The sequence below is a fragment of the Canis lupus genome, chromosome 17, assembly GCF_003254725.2.
Source record: "Canis lupus dingo isolate Sandy chromosome 17, ASM325472v2, whole genome shotgun sequence".
NCBI classification, from domain to species: domain Eukaryota; kingdom Metazoa; phylum Chordata; class Mammalia; order Carnivora; family Canidae; genus Canis; species Canis lupus.
In genome coordinates this window covers 237,371-257,384 of record NC_064259.1, presented here as the reverse complement: position 1 = coordinate 257,384, position 20,014 = coordinate 237,371, and the positions used below count along the sequence as shown (strand labels likewise).

The 20,014-nt window shown below is 54.3% G+C and overlaps 2 protein-coding genes across 6 annotated transcripts in view; one reads left to right on the top strand and one right to left on the bottom strand.

Annotated features, from left to right (window-relative positions):
* Positions 1-1,788: 1,788 nt before the first annotated feature.
* ACP1 (acid phosphatase 1) lies at positions 1,789-14,703 on the bottom strand. Of its 2 annotated transcripts, none has more exons than XM_025454815.3 (6): positions 14,547-14,703; positions 9,580-9,653; positions 9,219-9,332; positions 3,642-3,703; positions 1,995-2,100; positions 1,789-1,920 (listed from the first exon to the last, which is right to left on the bottom strand). In XM_025454815.3, the coding sequence occupies exons 1-6, from the start codon at positions 14,587-14,589 to the stop codon at positions 1,843-1,845; spliced, it is 477 nt and encodes a 158-aa protein (XP_025310600.1). In that variant the 5' UTR covers positions 14,590-14,703; the 3' UTR covers positions 1,789-1,842. The 2 variants fall into 2 exon arrangements, with proteins under 2 accessions (XP_025310600.1, XP_025310599.1); XM_025454814.3 differs by lacking the exon at positions 9,219-9,332 and adding an exon at positions 9,380-9,493 and having other exon boundaries at positions 14,547-14,701.
* A 493-nt stretch (positions 14,704-15,196) lies between these two features.
* SH3YL1 (SH3 and SYLF domain containing 1) overlaps positions 15,197-20,014 on the top strand; it is a 37,135-nt gene continuing 32,317 nt past the window's right edge. For 3 of the 4 annotated variants that reach the window (XM_025454812.3, XM_025454811.3, XM_025454813.3), the window contains exon 1: positions 15,197-15,340. In XM_025454812.3, coding sequence (XP_025310597.1) covers position 15,340 — 1 coding nt within the window. In that variant the 5' untranslated portion in view covers positions 15,197-15,339. Of the gene's footprint in view, positions 15,341-16,191; positions 16,211-20,014 lie in introns of those variants that run through there. The other variant, XM_049095502.1, reaches the window with a different exon arrangement.

The window sequence follows — 20,014 nt, the reverse complement described above, 5'->3', positions numbered from 1 at the left end:
TGCTCCTCTACTCTCCCGTCCCACCCCCTGAGCAAGGGTCCACGCGGGCTCTGGATGAAGAGGGACCTGCGCCAGGGGTTCTCCAGGGTTCCAGCCCCAGCTGTGCCCTGGGTGGAGACCGGGAGCCGCGCCCGAGGACACGGCCAGGGACACAGGTGGGGGGCCGGCCGGGACACGTGAGGCTGCAGGGCCCAAACTTCCTGCACAAAGAAGCGGAAGCAACGTACTGGTTTTATCGCTTTATTTCCTAACGTGCACGTACAACACCGCAGGTCGTCTGAAAGGAGGGTGGAAGGCATTATTTTCTGACTCTTCACTTATCAATAAAAAAGCAGGTGGACACATACTTCTTGGTTGCATTCTTATTAATTTCCCCAGTTTATTTTGAAAATCATTTTTCTGCCATATACCCGTATGAATTTTTTTTTTAATGATTTTATTTATTCATGAGAGACTCAGAGAAAGGCGGAGACACAGGCAAAGGGGTAAGCAGGCTTCCTGCAGGGAGCCCGATGCGGGACTCGATCCAGGGACCCCGGGGTCACGCCCTGAGCCGAAGGGAGATGCTCGATCGCTGAGCACCCCCAGGGGCCCCCTGTGTGAATTTTAGTTATCACAAAGTGCACAGAAATGACCTGTTTTGTCTATAGATTAATCACCCATCAAAGGATACTTAATGTATCAATACTTAAGTATTCCAACATGAAAGAACTTTCTGCAAATTTCTAACTCTTTTTCCCACCTAAGCTAACCTGTACTTGACATCTGGGTCCCACAGGCATCCCTCATGCGGTCGGTCGGTGAGAGGAGCCAGCACCGCGTCCTGCTTTCTGGCTGTAATTACATTTCCAGACATGAAGTGGTTTGAAAGGAACCAAGCTGACTCCCTCATGAAATACAGCAGCAGGTGTCAGAGCCTCTGAGGGTGCAGTGCACCCGGTGAGCAGGAGTGAGTGGGGGGGGGGGTGAGCAGGGGTGAGCGGGGGTGGGTAGGGATGGGCTGGGGTGAGTGGGGAGTGAGCAGGGGGTAGGCGGGGGTGAAATGGAGTGAGCAGGAGGTGGGCTGGGGTGAGTGGGGGTGAGTAGGGGTGCCGGCAGGGGTAGGTGGGCATGAGCAGGGGTGAGCAGGGGTGCGGGTGGGCAGGTGTGAGCGGGGGTGAGCAGGGGTGAGTGGGGTGAGCAGGGGTGGGGTGGGCAGGAGTAAGCAAGGGTGAACGGGGTGCAGGTGAACGTGAGCAGGGGTGAGTGGAGTGGGCTGGGGTGCGGGGGTAAGCAAGGGTGCGGGTAGGGGTGGGCAGGGGAGAGGGGGAGTGAGCTGGGGTAAGCAGGGATGCAGGGGGGTGGGCTGGGGTGGGTGGAGGTGCGGGCGGGGGGTGTGGGGGTTGGCTGGGGTGGGCAGGGATGTGGGTGGCCTACACAGCCAGCGGGGGAGAGCAGGGGTGGGTGGGGGAGAGCGGGGGTGGGTGGGGGTACCTGGGGTGGGCAGGGGTGTGGGCAGCCTGCACAGCCGGTGGGGGAGAATGGGGGGGTGACCCAGGGTGGGCAGGGGTGTGGGTGGGGGTGACCCGGGGTGGGTAGGGGTGTGGGCGGGGGTTACCCGGGGTGGGCAAGGGTTGTGTGGGGGTGACCCAGGGTGGGCAGGGGTGCGGGTGGGGCCCTGGCAGGAGAGGCTGTGCCGAGGGGCAGGCGTCCCCGTGGGAACAGGGCCGTGTGCTCGGCGGCCTGTGGCTGGGGGCGGAGGGAGGGCGGCCTGGCGCGACAACAACACTTGGCACCGCAGACACCGCGTGGAGGAAACCCCTTTATTGCGTGTGGGGCCCCAGGAAGCGCAGGCCCGCGGCGTCAGCGCACCTTCTCCAGGAAGGCCCGGCAGCACCTGGCACACTGCTGGTACACGGCCTCGAAGTCCGACTCGTTGCCCTGGAAGCACAGGCGGGTCACCACGCGGGCCCACGGTCGCCAGCGCGCGCCAGGGGAGCGGCAGGTGTACTTACGTAGTACGGGTCCTCGATGATGAGCTGGTTCTGCGGGTCGTAGCTCCCAAGGAGTTCGATTTTAGCTCTGCAGTTTTTAATCTGATTACTTTTTCTAGTCAAATCTCTGTAAAATTGAAACACGAACTTAGTTTCCTGATCCGTGGCGTCAGGCGGAGCTTCAGGGACTAGCCCCTCAACACCCGGCAAGCCACCTGGCTTAGGAGGAACCAGGCCGGGGGCGGAGCGGCGTGACCCCAGCACCGGGATGAGCCACTGCAGCCTGTGCAACCGGAGTCAGTGACTGCGTCCTGCGGGGACACGCGGCGGGGACGACGACACAGGAAAGCGGTGACCCAGAGGCCGCCGCAGCGGGGAGGCCGTGGAGCCCAGTCCCGGGGTGCCCGCCCCCGCCCCACCTCGGCCCTGCCCCGTCTGTGCCCACCCCCACCACCCCCACTCAGGCCCCACCCCACCGAAGCCCGTCTGCGCCCACCCTCACGCCCCCTCACTCCGCCCACCGTCTGTGCCCATCCCCACCCCACCCCCGTCTGTGCCCACCCCCACCGCCCCCCAGCTGAACAGCAGTCCCACCGCCCCCACTCAGCACCGGTGGTTCGGTGCAGAGGCAGCTCCTCAGCTCTGCATCCTCCCCCACATGGTTAGCAACCTCCACCGAGCACCCAGGATGTCACCCTGTGCCCTGGGACACAGGGGGCCAGGCCTCCAAGCAACACGGCGTGTCCCCACAGCAACCCGGGCACACGCGTGGGCTCCATCTGCTCCCAGACACCCGCACTGAACACCGAGGGAAGGGACCCTGCTCGTGACCGAGCAGCACCCACCGGCCGCCTGCTGACCACCCGGAGAAATGAGTGCAACGTGAGGCGTCCCGCTAAGGGCCTGGCCAGAGCTGGGTGCTCCTGGTGTTCCTGGCTCTCCGCACGCCAGGTAAACCCCAGTCGTGGTGACTGAGGGGCACAGTGCCCTCATCTCAGCACGGGAATGACCTCGTACAGTCTCATGGGTCACCTGACCCCCCGCGGCCGTGACACCTGCGTGACATGTCGTGTTCACATCCTGGCACGGCTGCCCGCGTTCTGTGCAGCTCCTCTCCCTGCACACAAAGCTCCTAACTGCCCACACCGTGTCCCCCGGGGTCCGACCCCACGCAGGCCACTGGGCAGTGGCGGGCACTCTGCTGCACAAAGCCCCGGCCACAGCCTGCACACCGACCCGCTCCACCCGTGAAGCAGGGCACGTGCCGCAGCCCTTGCGCCTCCTCCGTAAGATGCAGAGCAAGGGTCCAGGGCTTGGAGTGCAGACGCCACCACGGCGTACCCCAGCCCGTCTGCCTGCTTCTGTGGCTAAGTCCGCTAGGGCGGTAAGTCTCCCTGTCCTCACCTTCCCTTCCCGGGCCACACGCCCCGCATGCCCAGGCTCCGGGCTGTGCCCGCTCAGGAGCTCCCCGTGGCCTGCGGGCGCGCCCCTCCGTACACACACGGGGATACGCTGCTCACAACCACACAGGACAGACTGTCCCACACACTGTGACCATCACTACCTTTAGAACTTTAAGACAATAAAAAAATCACTTTCGACCACAAACAACTGGCCTATTACGGAACTAACAGCTGAACAGAAATATCCTCTAGAAAATGGGATTACCTCAGATTGCTTTCATCCATACACAGTATATAATCAAATGTGGCAAAGTCTTCCTTGGTAACCTAAAATTAAACAAGAAGTCAAAAACAGTGTTTATGTTTGTAACAATGGCCTAGAGGCTCCAAAGCAGCACACACACGAAAATTTGCTATATTTGAATTTCTTACTTAAGTTAAATAATTTAGGGTATTTTAAACTTAAAATAGAGTTAACCTATTTTGTCATATCATATTGCAAAGAAATGTTCTATTATCAAGTTCCCTGGAATAACCCCAACAGCATAACACATAAGCACAAAGTCTGACTTCACCGGTAATTCTCAGTAACGAGTATAATTCACCGAACGTATCAAATGTCATGCTTAACCCCCCTCATCTCTGCCTTCCTTGTCCGTCGTCCCTGGTGACACACGGTGGTGAAGAACAACGGCTGCCCATGCCGCTCCCTCCCGGGCAGGACAGCCCTGCACCCGCGGCCGTGGACACCAGGCTGAGCCAGGTGCAGGGGCGTCGGGAGAGCCGGGGTGGGAGGCAGGTGCTCACGGAACGGCCGCCGAGGACCTGGACGCGTGGCTGTCTCCCCGAGGACACGCCATGTGAACACGACGCAGGAGGCCACTCGGTATTTTTACTGATTCTAACCTGAGAACTTACCAGGTCTCCGACATCGTAACTTAGCAACATAAGCCCACTAAAACGTAAGGGGGAGCATTATTTTATGATTCCTGGCTATTATAAATAAGGAGAGGCCACATAGCGAAGGTGGAAATAATTTCCCACAATGTAAGTTTTCAATAATAATCTCCGTCACTAAGAAATCATTTAAAATATAAGAGCACCAGGAAACTAGGAAGGATGCGGAAACCCTGGGTAACCAGAGTGAGGATGCTGTTCATGACGTCAGCTTCGGGGCATCTGGGGGGCTCAGCGGTTGAGCGGCTGCCTCAGGCTCAGGTCGTGACCCTGGGGCCTGGGTCCCATGTGTCGGGCTCCCTGCTGGGGCGGGGGGAGTCTGCTCCTCCCTCTGCCCCTCACCCTGCCCGTGCATCCACTCTCGCTCGCTCTCTCTCTCGAATATAAAAACAAAGTCTTTATAATAATCAGTGTAGCAAACAAATGATAAATACACTCGTTATTCTGTTAAAAATGTAACTTGTGCTCTTCAAATGTAGGTGTGTGAGTTCTTAATGCAGCACGTTCATCAGGTGCCGAGGACGGTATCCTGTTAGCACTCCCGAGGTGCTAGCTTATTCAACATCTATTAGAGCCATGCCATGAGCTATTTCCCCAAAACAGCTTATAAGAAACATCCCAGGATTAACTATTAACAATGTTTTTATGGTTTTAGAATTACTACAATTATGGATTGTAAGACGGTCTTAGAACTGAGAGCATGTGAGAAGCGTATGTGATGTTTAGATCACAGTAAGAGCAGCTATGACCAGGCCCTCCGAGAAGGCCGAGGGAAGGCCCCGCGCCGAACAAGCCACGACTTGCTGAGGCAAGCCAGCTCCGCGCCGGAGAAGAGAGATCGCCGCCTCGGAGCCGAGCGCGTGTGTGAAGCCGTGAGTGTGCCGCTGGGAGGGCACAGCCTGGGGGGGCCAGAACCCCAGCAGGAGCCCCCACGGGCAACATGTACCTGCACATCGAAGGTTCCTGGCAACTCAGAAGAGGAAAGACAACAGCAAACCTTAATTACTCTGTCCAAGTCCACCGGTCGCCTGACACTGAACGGATCCCGTCCTCATGACATCACAGACACGGGGGGATCTGAGGCAGGAACTCTCCAAGACGGGGCCTGCCAGCAACGTCACGGTGGAGAGGAGCGGGGCGCTCCCACTGGCGTGCGCAGAGACCAGGGACATGGCCAGACCCCGCGGTGCCCAGGGCCGCCCCACGCACAGTCAGCAGCGCCCAGGCAGAGACCGTGCTCCGGACGCGGAGAAGCCTGGGCAAGGCGCCGCTGCTGGAGCAGAGAAGCTCCAAAGGCCCACCCGCAACCTCACAGGCTGCAGGGACTGGCTGCGGGGCTGGCACAGCGGACCCAGGGAGCAGGGTCTGGCACACACCAGCCTCCTGTCAAATCATCTGCCCCTGCCTCACCTGCTCAGGGCACCCAGAGGGGAGCAGCTGCTGAAGAGGACGCTGGCCAGGCCACGCCACAGGCCCTCAGAGGGGCTCTGGGCAGGCTGTGCTGGGACGGAGCCCAGGCCAACAGGCCAAGCCTCAGAGCCACGGCCCGCAAGGGAGACGGAAAACGGAGAACTTTCCAGAACTGATGGAAACCGTCAAGGTGCATATTCAGGAAGCACGCTTGGCCTACCATACAGGACTGCTGGAAAAAATCCAAAAGAGAAACCTAAAGGCTGCAGAGAAAGTGAGAGCAATTTCAGGAATGGAGACAACGGAATCGATGAATCCGGCCAAATCCTGAAAGCAGAAACACTAGCGATAATCAACAAACTTAACAATTTTACCTAACTGGTTTTATGAAGCTACAGAACCGTGACGTGTGTGTATGCCTTGCGTGTGTGGCCCCTGGTGTGTATCCCGACATGTGTGACCCTGGGTGTGTATCCCCCTGACAGGTGTGTGACCCCGGGTGTGTATCTCCCTGACAGGTGTGTGACCCTGGGTGTGTATCCCCGACAGGTGTGTGACCCTGGGTGTGTATCTCCCTGACAGGTGTGTGACCCTGGGTGTCTATCTCCCCGACAAGTGTGTGACCCCGGGTGTGTATCCCCTTGACACATATGTGAATCCCCCCTGACATCTATGTGACCCTGGGTGTGTATCCCCGATACCTGTGTGACCCCGGGTGTGTATCCCCGACACCTGTGACCCCAGGTGTGTATCCCCTCGACACGTGTGTGACCCCGGTATATATCCCCAACACCTGTGTGAACCCGGGTGTGTATCCCCGACACCTGTGTGACCCCAGGTATATATCCCCCCGACGTGTGTGACTCCGGGTGTGTATCCCCGACACCTGTGTTACCCTGGGTGTGCATCCCCCCAACACGTGTGTTCATCCCCCCAAGTGTGTGCCCTGGGTGTGAGCCCAACAGGACTGCCCGCAGGCGCTCCCCACATGCAGCACGGTGCTCATACACACCCAGCGGGAAGCGGCGGTGGCCTCTGTCGCCCAGGGTGGAGGAAGCAGCTAGCGGGACCAGAAGCAGGTCCTGGAAGCAGCCGTCACGGGCACAGCGGAGAGTGTCACCAAGGGAGAGCTGACCCAAAGGGCACACACTACAGGATTCCGTGAAGGTACAAAGGCAGAAAGAATCCAGGTGGTGACCTCAGGGTGGAGGCAGCGGTACTCGCCCAAGAACCCGCTGACCGCCCGTCAGGCGTCACACAGAAGAACCAACGTATCAACAAAGGAAACATCTCCACGGACCTGACTGACGTGCAGTCACACACCCAAGCCCAGAACGAAGCACCCTAAAGATATTTTACTTGTTAACCCAGGTTTAAAGTATTAGGAAAACCAAAATTTTAAGAGATACAACAGAACAGTTCTCATACACATTGTGACAACCGCTAAGGAGAAAGCCTGTAAAGATGCTGAAACATAACAAAGATCTGAAATGATACTTTTTTTAAGACCTGTGTATTTAAAATAATTCAATTGTACTCAAATTATATGCCTGTGTATGAAAAAATAATCCAATCTCAAAAATAGAAAACCTGAAAGCCTGACAGCTTGAAATCACAAACTACTGTTCAGAATAAATCCACGTTCTCTAAACCGCTGAAAATAGAACTGGGCAAGGTGTGCAAACCCTGGAGACTGGGGCCGTGATCTCGACTGTGTCCTATTCCGTCCAATGAGAATTCACGTAAGGAAAAGTCAGGCCTCCGGGGAGTTCACTTACATGGGTAGTTAGCCGACAGTCAGCCGACAGCCAGAAATGGGAAGTTCACAGGTTCCAGAGTAAATTTATCTAAGCCAAAATGACGTGTGTATTAGTAGCTGCTGAGACGTCGTTAGCGCAGCAGAAGTGTTTCTATGGCACTTCCATGAACGTTCCAGCTCACACCCATACGTGCCTTTATCACAACAAACAAGCCAATGGTCAAAGCCCGGTTCCCCCACCTTGAGGCCGGGTGACCGGTGATAGGCTGTGTATTTTCTCTCCAGAACTGTTTCTCCCCAATCAAAACACGTTTACCCACTACCCCCCCTTCCCTAACAAGGTAAAGGAGAGGACAAAAAGTGGTATGATCAAAAATAAAAACACAGTGCCGTGCGGCAAAACAGTTGGGAAACCTTCAGCAAAGAGCTGCTTTAAGGTAACAGTGATCGGTCTCCGTCCAGTCTGACGCAAAGGTCTCCTCTAACACTCAGTCTCGGTTCCCACGCTGCCAGCCGCGCTTCTACATACGTAATCCACCTGACAACTGATCTTAAAAGCACCCGGCAGCTTCTCACTTCAAAGGACCCAAAAGCTCCTCACTGGACACGGCCTGTGGTTTCCGAGGCCAGTTCACAGCCCTGCGAGGCCTACAGAGCCTGTACGCCGTATTAGGCTGAATACAAAAGAAGTTACAAGATTTAGCCAGGTTTCTTTTTTAATTTTTTTTAAAGACTTATTTATATTAGAAAGTGAGCAAGAGAAGGGGCAGAGGGAGAGAGAGGGTGAGCAGCAGACTCCCGCCAAGCAGGGTGCCCAACGCAGGGCTCACTCCCAGGACCCTGAGATCGTGAGCATCATGACCGGAACCAAAATCAAGACTCAGATGCTGAACCAAGGGAGCCACCCGGAGCCCCAGCCAGATTTTTAAAACCATCTAACAGAGTTCCATAAAATAAGGATATTGATAAAGGAACTCCCCTCGCAGAACAATATCTGAAGCATTCTGCACAAGAAATGATGCAGCCTTAGGGGCAGCCCGGGGCTACAGGAGGCGCCACCGCCTTGGTGCTCTCGGGGTTTCTGCAGGAACTCAGAGCTGCGCGGGCACTAACTTGCTTACCAGTTCTAGGCGGCCTCGTACGTAAGTTAAAACGTAAACCTGGGCTCCTCTGCCGTATTTCAAACGTCCAACGGCCCACTGGCTTCCCACGGAACAGAGCGGACACACAGCGCACCTTCCTACCCCAGAATGTCCCGTGCAGCACTCCAGAATCCAGACCCCAGGTCCACTTGCTGGGAGCAGGCTGTGCACCCAGAGTATCAGAGCGACCCTCTAAGACCCTTCACAAGTGAAAATACAGTTTTGAACATGTTACAGAACTTCATTCTACCAAGAGACTTGTAACGTGAGCAGACTCGCCCCCAGGGCTCACACGTTTCAATCACACAGGGACAAATGAAAAAGGAGATTATAACCCAGGTCTCCAGCTCGTAGGCAGGGCTCTCACCAGTATGTGATTATAACATTCTAATCAGCAAATTCCAAGGTGGTGCCTGTCTTCTCAACTGTGGAACCAGCAGTGAAACAGAACGGGCAGCTGGTGGCTATGAAAACGGACCTGGGACAGGCACGCACGAGCACGTCAGTGTGGCTGAGCTCGCCGCTTCTCAAGTTAGGGGCTCCAGTATTAGAAATTAAATGAGATCTCTTCTACCTGTCGTGCTTTATGGGCTGTGTTAATGCCATGATTTCTGAGGCAGCACAGAGCTCTCGGATATGGTGACCGGCCCACGTTCCAGTCAGAAACAGCGCCACTGTCAATGACCCACTGCAACAGAGAACACACGTGTGCACTTTCAAGTTCCAGTACAGTACCTGCCGGGCAATGTGATTCATGGGGATACCATGCTTCTTCATGCAACTCTGCCCTCGATAATCAGGAGGGTTTCCTATTTCATACGTGGATGTCGCTGCACTGTCTATCCTCCACTGTAGGAGAAAAAAAGAATTTTTTTCGCCATTTCCTGCCCCGAGGCAGCCAGGCTGGCCTCTTTAACATACAGAACCGTACTTACGTTATCTGAAAGCTTTTGATCGGTGACGAGTTTTCTGAAAACGGCTTCTGCAATGGGTGACCGACAGATGTTACCTTAAAAAAGGGGAAAAGCAGAGAGGGGGTGTCAGGTTTAATGCTCCGCGGCCACTTCACCAGTGTCAGCAAAGTGAGGTCAGCATGCACACCTGGGGATGCTGGCCCAACCCGCGCTCCATGACCTGACACCAGCTGCCCAAGGACTCCAACAACAAGTAACTAAGACATAAAAAAACCCAAATCATTGTTTTTCGGGGTTGCTATCGGTGACCCGAGGTAACTCATGTAATCGACGAAGCGGGATGCAACACGCCTATTTTAAAACGAAGTAAAACAGGGTTAAAAATACGTATTTTTAAGTATATTGCACGTAAGGATGAATACTGTTTCATAAAGTACACGAACGCATCCCACCAACAGTAGCTCAACACAGACTTTCAGGGTGCAATCTGCTGGAGTCTGCCTGCTGAATTAGGATGCTGCCCTGCAGGTCACCCAGAGCTTCCCGCATGGGCTGCGAGTTCCGGGACTCCCCAGGACCACCCTCTCTGCTAGAGGTTCAACAACTCTCTAGAAGAGAAAAAATTAAGAAAATGAAGGCTTGGGATTATAGTTTTATCATAACCAGAAAGATTCGGGCAGCCCCGGTGGCGCAGCGGTTTAGCGCAGCCTGAAGCCTGGGGTGTGATCCTGGAGACCTGGGATCGAGTCCCACATCGGGCTCCCTGCATGGAGCCTGCTTCTCCCTCTGTCTCTGCCTCTCTCTCTCTCTCTCTCTCTCTCTCTCTGTGTCTCTCATGAATAAATAAATAAAATTCTTTAAAAAAAAAAAAAAAGACTTTAAAAAAAAAATAATAACCAGAAAGATTCAAAGCAGAATCAGCCAAAGTTAGAAAGCACGGCGAGATTCTGGAAGTCTCCAACCTGAAGCTTTCTGGTCCTATGACACGTGTGACCCTCTCGTCATCCACATGGGACAAAATACTCAGGGAACTGCCAACCCAGGATGCTCCCCGGGGCTCCAGAGCCAGGGGAGTTCCATCACGCAGGCATGGATATGGGATTATGCCGAACTGACTGCAGCTGCCCCCGGCCCCAATGTGTGGCTCACCCTCCAGGCATGGACTACGTGAGGACCCCTTGGAACAACAAAACACTGTCATCCTAAGGACTAGGCTAAAAGCATGAACAAGATGATGAGAAAACTCCTCACCAGAAAAAAAGAGGAGTTGAGCTCTTAGGAAGAGGACTTACTGGGTGGCTGTATCACTAAGAGAACAATCAACGTGTGCTGGTGGGTCTGGTGGGCGCAGCCCTAACTTCCCAGCGGGAAGGGGATGTTCTAAGATACAGGAGCCCCGCACTGTGCCAGGGCCTCTTCCCACAAACGGCTGCAGGCCTAGAGAGCCTGGAACAAAAGGGGAGACTCACTACGGGGCAACACAGAGCACACTGGGCGTCAAGGGAGCTGCGTTAGGCAGACACGGTCACCTCTACTCATCTGAAATCTTCGGGTTTGTGATAGGCGTGGGGCACCGGATCTTCTGAAGTGTGAAACACAACTGATGCCCTGGTAGGTGAGCCCAACACCGACTTTACCACAGTATTCTTCAGTTCGCACTTTAGTCTTAGGCCTTATAATATATTTATAAACCACAGAGGTTGCAGTTTCCACAGCAGTGAAGCTTATCAACCACTCAACCGCAACAGGGAACACGGGAATGAGTCCTCGATGTCCTCTATGAGGTAGTTTGTGTTGCAACGTTTCTCCTTAAGACATTCTGGATTCTTGTTTTGTTTTTAAAATAAGTATTATCATCCCTACTATGTTAATCACTGAAAAGGCTCTGACGACGTAGAATTGCTTTATCTGTCCCCGCACACCCTGGGAATACTTTATCTGCCACTCTATTCACTTTAAGACCACTGTTATTATTTTGAAACTTCAGAATAGATGCTTACAATCTCACATCTAAAGACATAATAAGGGCAGCCCGGGGGGCTCAGCGGTTTAGCGCCTGCCTTCAGCCCAGGATGTGATCCTGGAGTCCTGGGATCGAGTCCCACATTGGGCTCCCTGCACGGAGCCTGCTTCTCCCTCTGCCTGTGTCTCGGCCTCTCTCTCTCTCTCTCTCTCTCTCTCTCTCTCACTGTGTGCCTATCATAAATAAATAAATAAAAAATTTTAAAAAGACATAATAAAAAGACTAGTCTCATCTCTTTACAAATAATTAACTACAAAATAACAGCTCAGATTCCCCACAAGACAAAAACTAGGATTATTTACTGCCTTAAAGTCAAGCCATATTCATCCACACTGACTTTTTTCCCAGATAGTTGTATTTACCGCAAGATGTATGTGTAAATATAGATGGGAAAAAATTACTACTGCAAAAATTAGAAGTCAAGTCATACTACTTACAAAATTAGCGGAATTCTGCTTCTCCATAACTTACTCTCTGGATTTCAAAAGTTGCTATCACTAAATTAAGGCATTATTAAAAATGGAGCTCATAAGTAAAACACAGGGCAGCCCGGGTGGCTCAGCGGTTTAGTGCCACCTCCAGCCCAGGGCCTGACCCTGGAGACCCGGGATCGAGTCCCGCGTCGGGCTCCCTGCATGGAGCCTGCTCCTCCCTCTGCTTGTGTCTCTGCCTCTCTGCCCCCACCCCCATAAATAAATAAATAAAATCTTAAAAAAAAAAAAGTAAACCAGGGTGCTTCAGGTTCACCTGTGGAAAGTTCTAAGAACTTAAAATGTCATCTGCAGACTTCTTTAGAAAAAAGCTCAATCTGTGAAGTCTCCTGCTTGCTTTTTTCCAAATTAGGCAGCATATTACATCCTTACCCAACACCTGTACTCCAAGGGCTAAGACGCACAAAAGGAAAAAATGACATTCTCCAAGGGTAGGGACGGTGTCTCCTACTTTGGGCAGCACCCCTCACAATGGGCAGCACAGAGGAAGTATCAATAAGTATCAATCAGTTGTAGGAAAGAGGTCATCTGACCTCACTAATCTATTATCACTTCCAACCACGCTGGAAGCACCGGGGCCTTCAACAGTTGAGCGTATCTCTTAGGCACAAAAACACGAAACCCTCAATAATCTTGCCAAAATAAGGAGTGCGGTTCTTTCCCGCCATCAGCCTTACCAATGGAAAACATCTGACACTCCGGTCTGAAAAGGCCCAAATAAATGCTCTGAAGGAATGTAGTTTTTACATTTCAAAGATACAGCATTCTTAGTGCTCCGTGTCGGGCGATCGTGCGAAAAGGCATTCGTCAACTCCTGGAACCTGCCCAGAATCTGAGCCCTCAGCCCCCCACCCGCGATGCACTCGGATCCAGCACACGCTCCTCTGCACCCCTGGCCTCACCCCCGCCCAGTCTAATCTCAAAACAGCAGCTGAACACTTCTCTCTAAATGTCCCAGCTCCGCTCAATGGCTTCATCCTCCAGTGGATTATCTCCTCCAGGGTGAGCCTGAGCCCTCACGTGGCCTCACCAGACAGGTCTCTGTAGACCCTAAAACAGCATCTGAAAACTATGACCCGTGGCTCCCTCCGTGTACAGTCCACAGAACCAGGAATAATTTTTACCTTTTAAATAACTGGAAAAACTCAGAAGTAGAATAAGATCTTGCAGCATGAGAAACTCACATGGAATTCAAACTGCAGCGTCCATAAATAAAGTTATACTGGGACACGGCCAAGCATTACTGTTTATGTATTGTCTAGGTCTGCTTTTGCAAAGCACCAAATATTTACTTTCTGGTTCTTTACATAAGGAGTTCAGCGTCCTGCCCTGGAGCACTCATTTCTTGTAAGGAATAGCTTCCCCGTGCATCCGGAATAGTTTGTTATGTATTTGCGGTGGCATTGAGAAAACAGGCACTGAAACTACCCTGGAGTCTCCAGGTACAGAGGAAGGTGTGGCTGGAAAAGGCTACTGGGTCTCTAGGCCAGGCCAGCGGTTTCCCTCCAGCATGAACAGGACCAGCACTCCTGTTTCAAGGCTGGTCACCCACTTTCTTCTGGGCCCGGGATGCTTTTCCGAAGACCCAGGGCTTGCTTTCTCTGCCTCAAGTCTTTGCCCAAGCGTCACCCTGTAGGTAAGGCCACCCCAACCGTTTTACTTAAGAGTGCATTCCACGCGCACCCCCTTCCCTGCCCTACAGTCCTTGATACAATATCAACTTATTAGATAACCAAGTGCTTGGGTGTGAACCCGAGCTCTGTGGAGGCAGCCACTTTGTCTGCGTTGCTCCGTCTCCCTGGCACTGAGAAGACGGGCTGGTACTACAGCTCGTGCTGACACAGAACACTGCCCGGAAGATCAACACACACGCCACACGTCCCCCGAGAACGAGCACCGCGGTGGTAATGTCCGCATAACGGGCGACACTAGGGCCTGCCAGACACCCAACAGGAACCGGCTGCCTTTAATCACCGTGGGTTCCGGACGCCAGCCTCCAACGGAGAGCTTAAAAACCAAGTGATGGCCGCCACCAAGGTGAAACGAGGGGGTCCTTCTGCTTTCCCCTCATCAGCAGACTGAGCAGGTGAGAGGTAGTCCAGCGTGGATAGGACTGAGCGCGTAAGGGGGACCCGGGTCGCGGGGAGGCCAGCAGGTGAGAGGGGACCCCGAGTGGACAGCGGGCAGGTGAGCGGGTAAGTGGGCAGGTGAGTGGGAAGTAGCCTGGGGAGCGGGCAGGTGAGCGGGGACGCGGGCAGGTGAGCGGCAGGTGAAGCGGGGATGAGGCCTGGGGAGCGGGCAGGTGAGCGGGGACGCGGCCTGGGGCGCGGGCAGCAGGTGCGCCGCGCGGATGGGAGCCTGCGGGGTCCGTCGCACCGCCCGCCCCCCCCCGCCGTCCCCGGTCGGACGCAGCAGCACAGCCCGGACCCCCCCGCCCGGGAGAGCCCGCCCGGGGCCGGGGCGCGCCGCCTCACCGAGACACACGAACAGCACAGACTTGGGCACCTGCTCAGCCATCTTCCCGCGCGCACAGCCGGGCGCCCACGGAGCGCGTCGGGACGTTTCCTGCGCGACGCATGCGCACCTCGAGCGCCCCGCCCCGCGCGCCTGCGCAGCACGCCCTCAGCCGCTCCCGGGGGCGAGCGCCTCAGCCTTGCGCCTGCGCAGTACTGAGACGGGGGACCGCAGTCGTCGGGAGGACGGAAGGGGCGCCGCGGGGGCGGGGCGAGGAGCCGGGGGGCGGGGCGAGGAGCCGGGGGGCGGGGCGAGGAGCCGGGGGCGGGGCGAGGAGCCGGGGGGCGGGGCGAGGAGCCGGGGGCGGGGCGAGGAGCCGGGGGGCGGGGCGAGGAGTCTGCAGGCGGGCGGGGGCGCCCGGGGCGCGGGCGCGGGGGCCAGTGAGCGACCCCGGGGGGCGGGGTGGTGAACGGGTGTCCGGGGTCGGGGCGCTGGGCCCGGGGGCTCGGGGGTGAGCAGAGCCCCACGGAGGGCGGCACCCCTGGGGACCCGAGCCCCCGCGCCCCGCCCGTCCGGGCCTGCCCAGGTCCCGAAGTCGGGGAGCCTTGGAGGCCCCGGGGCAGCGCGGGGCGGGGGCGCCTTCGGGGTCGCCGGGGCCGGCTGGGTCCCGAGGACGCGGGGGCGGGCGGCACCTGCCCCTCACCTGCCGCTCACCTGCCCCTCACCTGCCGCAGGTGTGCGCCTGCCCGGGGAGGCGGGGCCGCGGGAGCGCCCTTCCTGTTCCCGGGCAGGTGTCGGCGGCGGCGGGGCGCGAGTGAGTAGGGGTGCGGGCGGCCGAGCCGCAGGGCGGGGGCGCGGGGGGCGGGGGGCGGGGGTGCCCCCGAGGTCGCCAGGCGGCCGGGCCCCGGGGAGCCTCCTGGGCGGGGAGGCCTGGGCGCGGACGGGGCGGGCCGTGGGCGGCTGGGCCCGGGCTGCAGTGTCCTCCTCGGCTTCCGCAAAGGCCCCGCCCGGGCCCCTGCCCCGGGAGTCGGAATCCGTGGGACCCAGAAAGTTCTAGGAGGAGGGGTTTCCCCCGCCTGGGAGCGTGCAGGCCCCGATTCCTGTTCTCGGGAATGTCCCTAGTGGGACCCGCAGCCGGGAACCGCAGGTGCAGCGCGGCTGCCCAGCTGTTTGCAAACTACCATGTTGGAGGTTAGAACCATCCAAATAAGCTCCGATCTCCATCCTGCTCACCCTGTTTAAAGTCAGGAGGACTGGCTGTTTGTTTTGCGAACGCCCTATTAAAGTTTCCATAAAACGAGAAAATAGGAACCTCATCTTCTGTCAGATTAAAACCAGACATCTCTGCTCATCCAGTGATTGGAAGCCTTTATTCCACTTAGTGCCGACTCTCAGGAGAGCTCTCACTATTCGGGAGTAGGATGTGGTGCTTCAAAAGCAAGGCTGGTGCGGGCCAGAGGGAAGGAAGCGGGCCGGCTGCCCTGCCCAGAAGTCCTTCTACCTGTCGCCTTGTTTGCAGGTGTGTCATGGTGACACGTGACCCTACACAATTGAAACCCTAAGCACAGTGACCTTTCTGTTTTCTCTGGGAAGAGTCCATGCTCCACAGCAGATGATCAGGCTGGAGGGGCAGGTGTAGCCCCACGCCGAGCCAGGGTCACTCTCTAGTTTGGAAAAAGATAAAGTGAGTGTTAATCAAGGTTCTTCTTATGCTGACACTTAAGTGCTCACCACTCCCTCCTCCTTGTCCCACATCTGCAGCCCCAGGTCAGGGGGAGGAGAGAGACGCACAGGATGCGCTAATTTGGAGCTCCAATGGCCAGTCTGGTTTCAGGTTTGGACTCTGAAGGCTGCTAATATGACCAGAGAGACCGGTTTTGATTTCTGGAACTGACAAGCTTGGTCCCCTTGAGTCAAAGGAAGTGGTTACACCATGGCCACAGAAAGATAAGAATCCACTTAACAAACAATGTCCGGGGCAGCCCGGGTGGCTCGGCGGTTTGGCGTCGCCTTCAGTCCAGGGCCTGATCCTGGGGTCCCGGGATCAAGTCCCGCATTGGGCTCCCTGCATGGAGCCTGCTTCTCCCTCTGCCTGGGTCTCCGCCTCTCTCTCTGTGTCTCTCATGAATAAATGAATAAAATCTTAAAAAAAAAAAAAAAAAACAATGTCCATAGTTGTCAGCGGTGTTCAAGACAGGAATGTTCTTAAAAGCTTCTGAGCTAAGGGCAGTATGTCAAAATCTAAAAAATTACATAGATGGCCGAAGTTTCTTTTATCTTCACTAAGATTTAATCTGTTTATTCTACATATTTCCTTAGCAATGTCTAGTCCTTTGATTTTGGTTAGAGTTTTATCAATTCAGTAAACTAACTTTTATTTCATGTAAGTTATGAGGCTTATTAATTTGGTTAATATCTAATTAACGTGCATTTAGAAAACGGTTTCTAAATTTCTAGGCTTTTCCTGTAGGTACCTCTCTCGTAGTCAGGCATCCACTGAGGAAGCGTATAATGGAAGCTTGTTGATACGAGGGAAAAGTCTGGGAAGCCCCGGCGCTGAGTGATGGGGGAGGCTTGACGGGGTCAGTTTCTCTCCCAAACCCTAGGTTATTGCCCGTGATCAGTATGTAAATTATTTCCACAGCTTAAGCTCCTTTCAAGCTTTTGAGGTTTCCAAAGTAAAAATTTTCTTCCCTGTATTTTAGAAAGTCTTAATTTAAAAAAAAAAGTTTTAGTATAGACATTTTCAAATGTTTTAATCACTTTTTTTGTATTTTTTTTTGTATATTTTTTTATTGGAGTTCGGTTTGCCAACATATAGTACAACCCCCAGTGCTCATCCCATCCAGCGCCCCCCTCGGTACCCATCACCCAGTCACCCCATACCCCCTCTCTCCTCCCCTTCCACCACCCCTTGTTCGTTTCCCAGAGTTAGGAATCTCTCACATTCTGTCTCCCTCTCTGATATTTCCCACCCATCTTCTCTCCTTTCCCCTTTAATCACTTTTTAAAGAAAATTTTAAGCTAAGTTTCTTAGCTTGAGGTTTGGCAGGCATAGACTCTCAGGCGGAAACTCAAATATTCTTAGAGAATTTGCTTTGCCTTGGGATTCAAGAGACTCAAGGCTTTTATGAATGTTGCGATGCTGATCGTGACTTAAGGTTGAAAAGCTTCTTTAGTAATGACCTGCATCTTCACAGCTTCAGTCACACGACGATGCCAGCGTTCTGGCCAGACCGTGCCCTCCGCACCCCCTGCAGCACAGCAGAGGACGGCGCGTGGGCTGTGACTCGATGCTGAGGACAGGAGCTGAGGCTAATATCTAAATTGTTATTATTATTCGTTGGCTCTGACGGAGAAATTCACCATATATAACTATGACCAGGCAATATGATTTTATCAGAAATTTTTAAAAAATATGTGGTATTAAAACAAATTAGCTAGCGTCTTGTACAGTTCGGCCGAGCGCGGAGGCATCCTGACCGCGACCAGGCTCGTGAACCCCGGTGCAGTGACGGGGTTTAGACACGGCCCTCTGGTGTGCAGGCGCCATGGGCTGCATCTGAATTCCCAAGCCCAATAGCCCCCTTCCCGTGTTTACAGAAAGGGCTGCGACCTTTCCCCACAGCAGGATGTTTGCAATAGCAGCTCTCAACTGTGGAATTTGCTTATTTGACTGGTTCAGTTCTGCTTGCTTGATGGGGTTCACAGCAGAAAGTCTTCGGGGCTAAGATTTATGTACTATTTACTAAGTTTTAGTTGCATGTGTCAGAAAATCTGATCCAAATTGGCTTTAGCAGAAAAGGAAAACATGCTGGTCCAAGTGTGAACAGTCCCGGAGCTGCTGGGGCTTCAGCTGTTGACACGACCTGCACTCCAGCAGGGCCTGCAGAGCCCACATTGTCTCTGCAAGTCTTGTCAAATGCCCTTCTGCGTGGCTTTGCTCTCAGGCTCTCCTCCTGCGGTGACAAAGTCGTGTAGCAAGTCCAAACGGAAGCGCCTGGGGAGGAGGACTTCTGGCAGCATCGCACAAGTGTTGATGAGGTGCTGGTAGGTTGGCTTTGGCTGGAGTTCTGCTGTGGCCCAAGATCTGCCCTGACTTGCCCACTTGGGTCGCCCACTCCCTTGCAGGGGCGGCATCACTGAAACAGGCAGACTGTGCTGGTTCTGAAATAAGCCACAGATATGTAGCAGCAGAAGGAGCACATGGCTGCCACAGTTTTCTGATCCAATTCAGTAAGTTGTTCTGAGCATCCAGATGCACGAAAGGGCACTGCAGAGATGGGTGAGAGGTGCTGCTTCTGGCCTTAAGGGTTGTAGTTCAATGGTGGACAAACAGCATTGGGAACACAAAGGAAGTCGGAAGAAAAGACAGTTGGGTGGGGGTGAGCCTCAAATCACAAACTCAAGTGCTGAAGATATGAAGACGTATCACGAGCGCTCATTTTCTACCAAGTTGGGCTCTCTTCGTCCTCCCCGGAGGCCGTCCTGTCTCAGGCTGACGCCAGGTCTGGGCTAGCACTGCCCGCTCGGACTTGCTTTGGTCTCCGTTACTGCTAGTCCTGTCACTGCTGCCCTGCTGCCCCTTGCTGCACTCACAAGGCCCTGGCAGTCCACCCGATAGTGCAGCAGCACGTTCTGCCTGCAAGCAGAGCTGCTGGGCCTGCTGCGCCCCTGGGCTGACAGGAGCCTTGTGGGGTGAGCCTCATTGGCACTGGGCTTGCGTGAGGCTGGAGCACTGGGCTCCTGGCAACCAGACCTCCTTGGGTTTCCTTCTCTTTTTCAATCTCTCTTTCTTTAGAGGACCTGGAAAGGACTCCACTGGGCGCTACTTGTCAGCTTGTCCCTGGCTTCCCTCTGGCCCTCCTCTCTCGTAAGGCCTGGGAAATATTATAGAGTCCAAGAGCCAGAGAAATTTTGCTATTACTCAGCACATTTCCTCCTAAACCCATTGGATTTCCATATGTAAATGGACTCTGCTAGTCCTCACAGGGATTTGATCTTTAATTCCCCAAAGGCACACAAATAGCTTTTTCATCTAACACGTGTGCTGGGCACCTAACTCTGTGTCATTATGGCATGTGCTGGAGATATTATGGTGAAGAAAACAAAATAGTTCATGTGCTTACCCCCATGGAGCTTATATTGCTGTGAAGGAGATGTGCACGAAGGACCATGATAGATAGATATGGCGGATGGAGAGATCTGACAGATGCAGAGATATGATGGATGGATAAACAGATATGGCAGATGGACAAACATGACGGATGGAGAGACATGACGGATGAAGAGATATGATGGATGGAGAGGCATGATGGATAGGACAGATGGAGAGATGATAGATGGAGAGACATGACAGATGGAGAGATGATGGATGGATAAATATGGATGGATGAATAGACATGATGGATAGACATGATAGATGGAGAGACAAGACAGATGGAGAGATATGGATGGAGAGACATGACGGATGGAGAGACATGACAGA

Excerpts from the sequence above, each read along its gene's own strand:
- ACP1 (XM_025454815.3), bottom strand. The coding sequence starts at position 14,589 with ATGGCTGAGCAGGTGCCCAAGTCTGTGCTGTTCGTGTGTCTCG. Across the intron at positions 3,704-9,218 it reads CAGCCCATAAAGCACGACAG|GTTACCAAGGAAGACTTTGC; the intron begins GTAGAAGAGATC and ends GTTTAATTTTAG. Across the intron at positions 1,921-1,994 it reads TCATCGAGGACCCGTACTAC|GGCAACGAGTCGGACTTCGA; the intron begins GTAAGTACACCT and ends CTGTGCTTCCAG.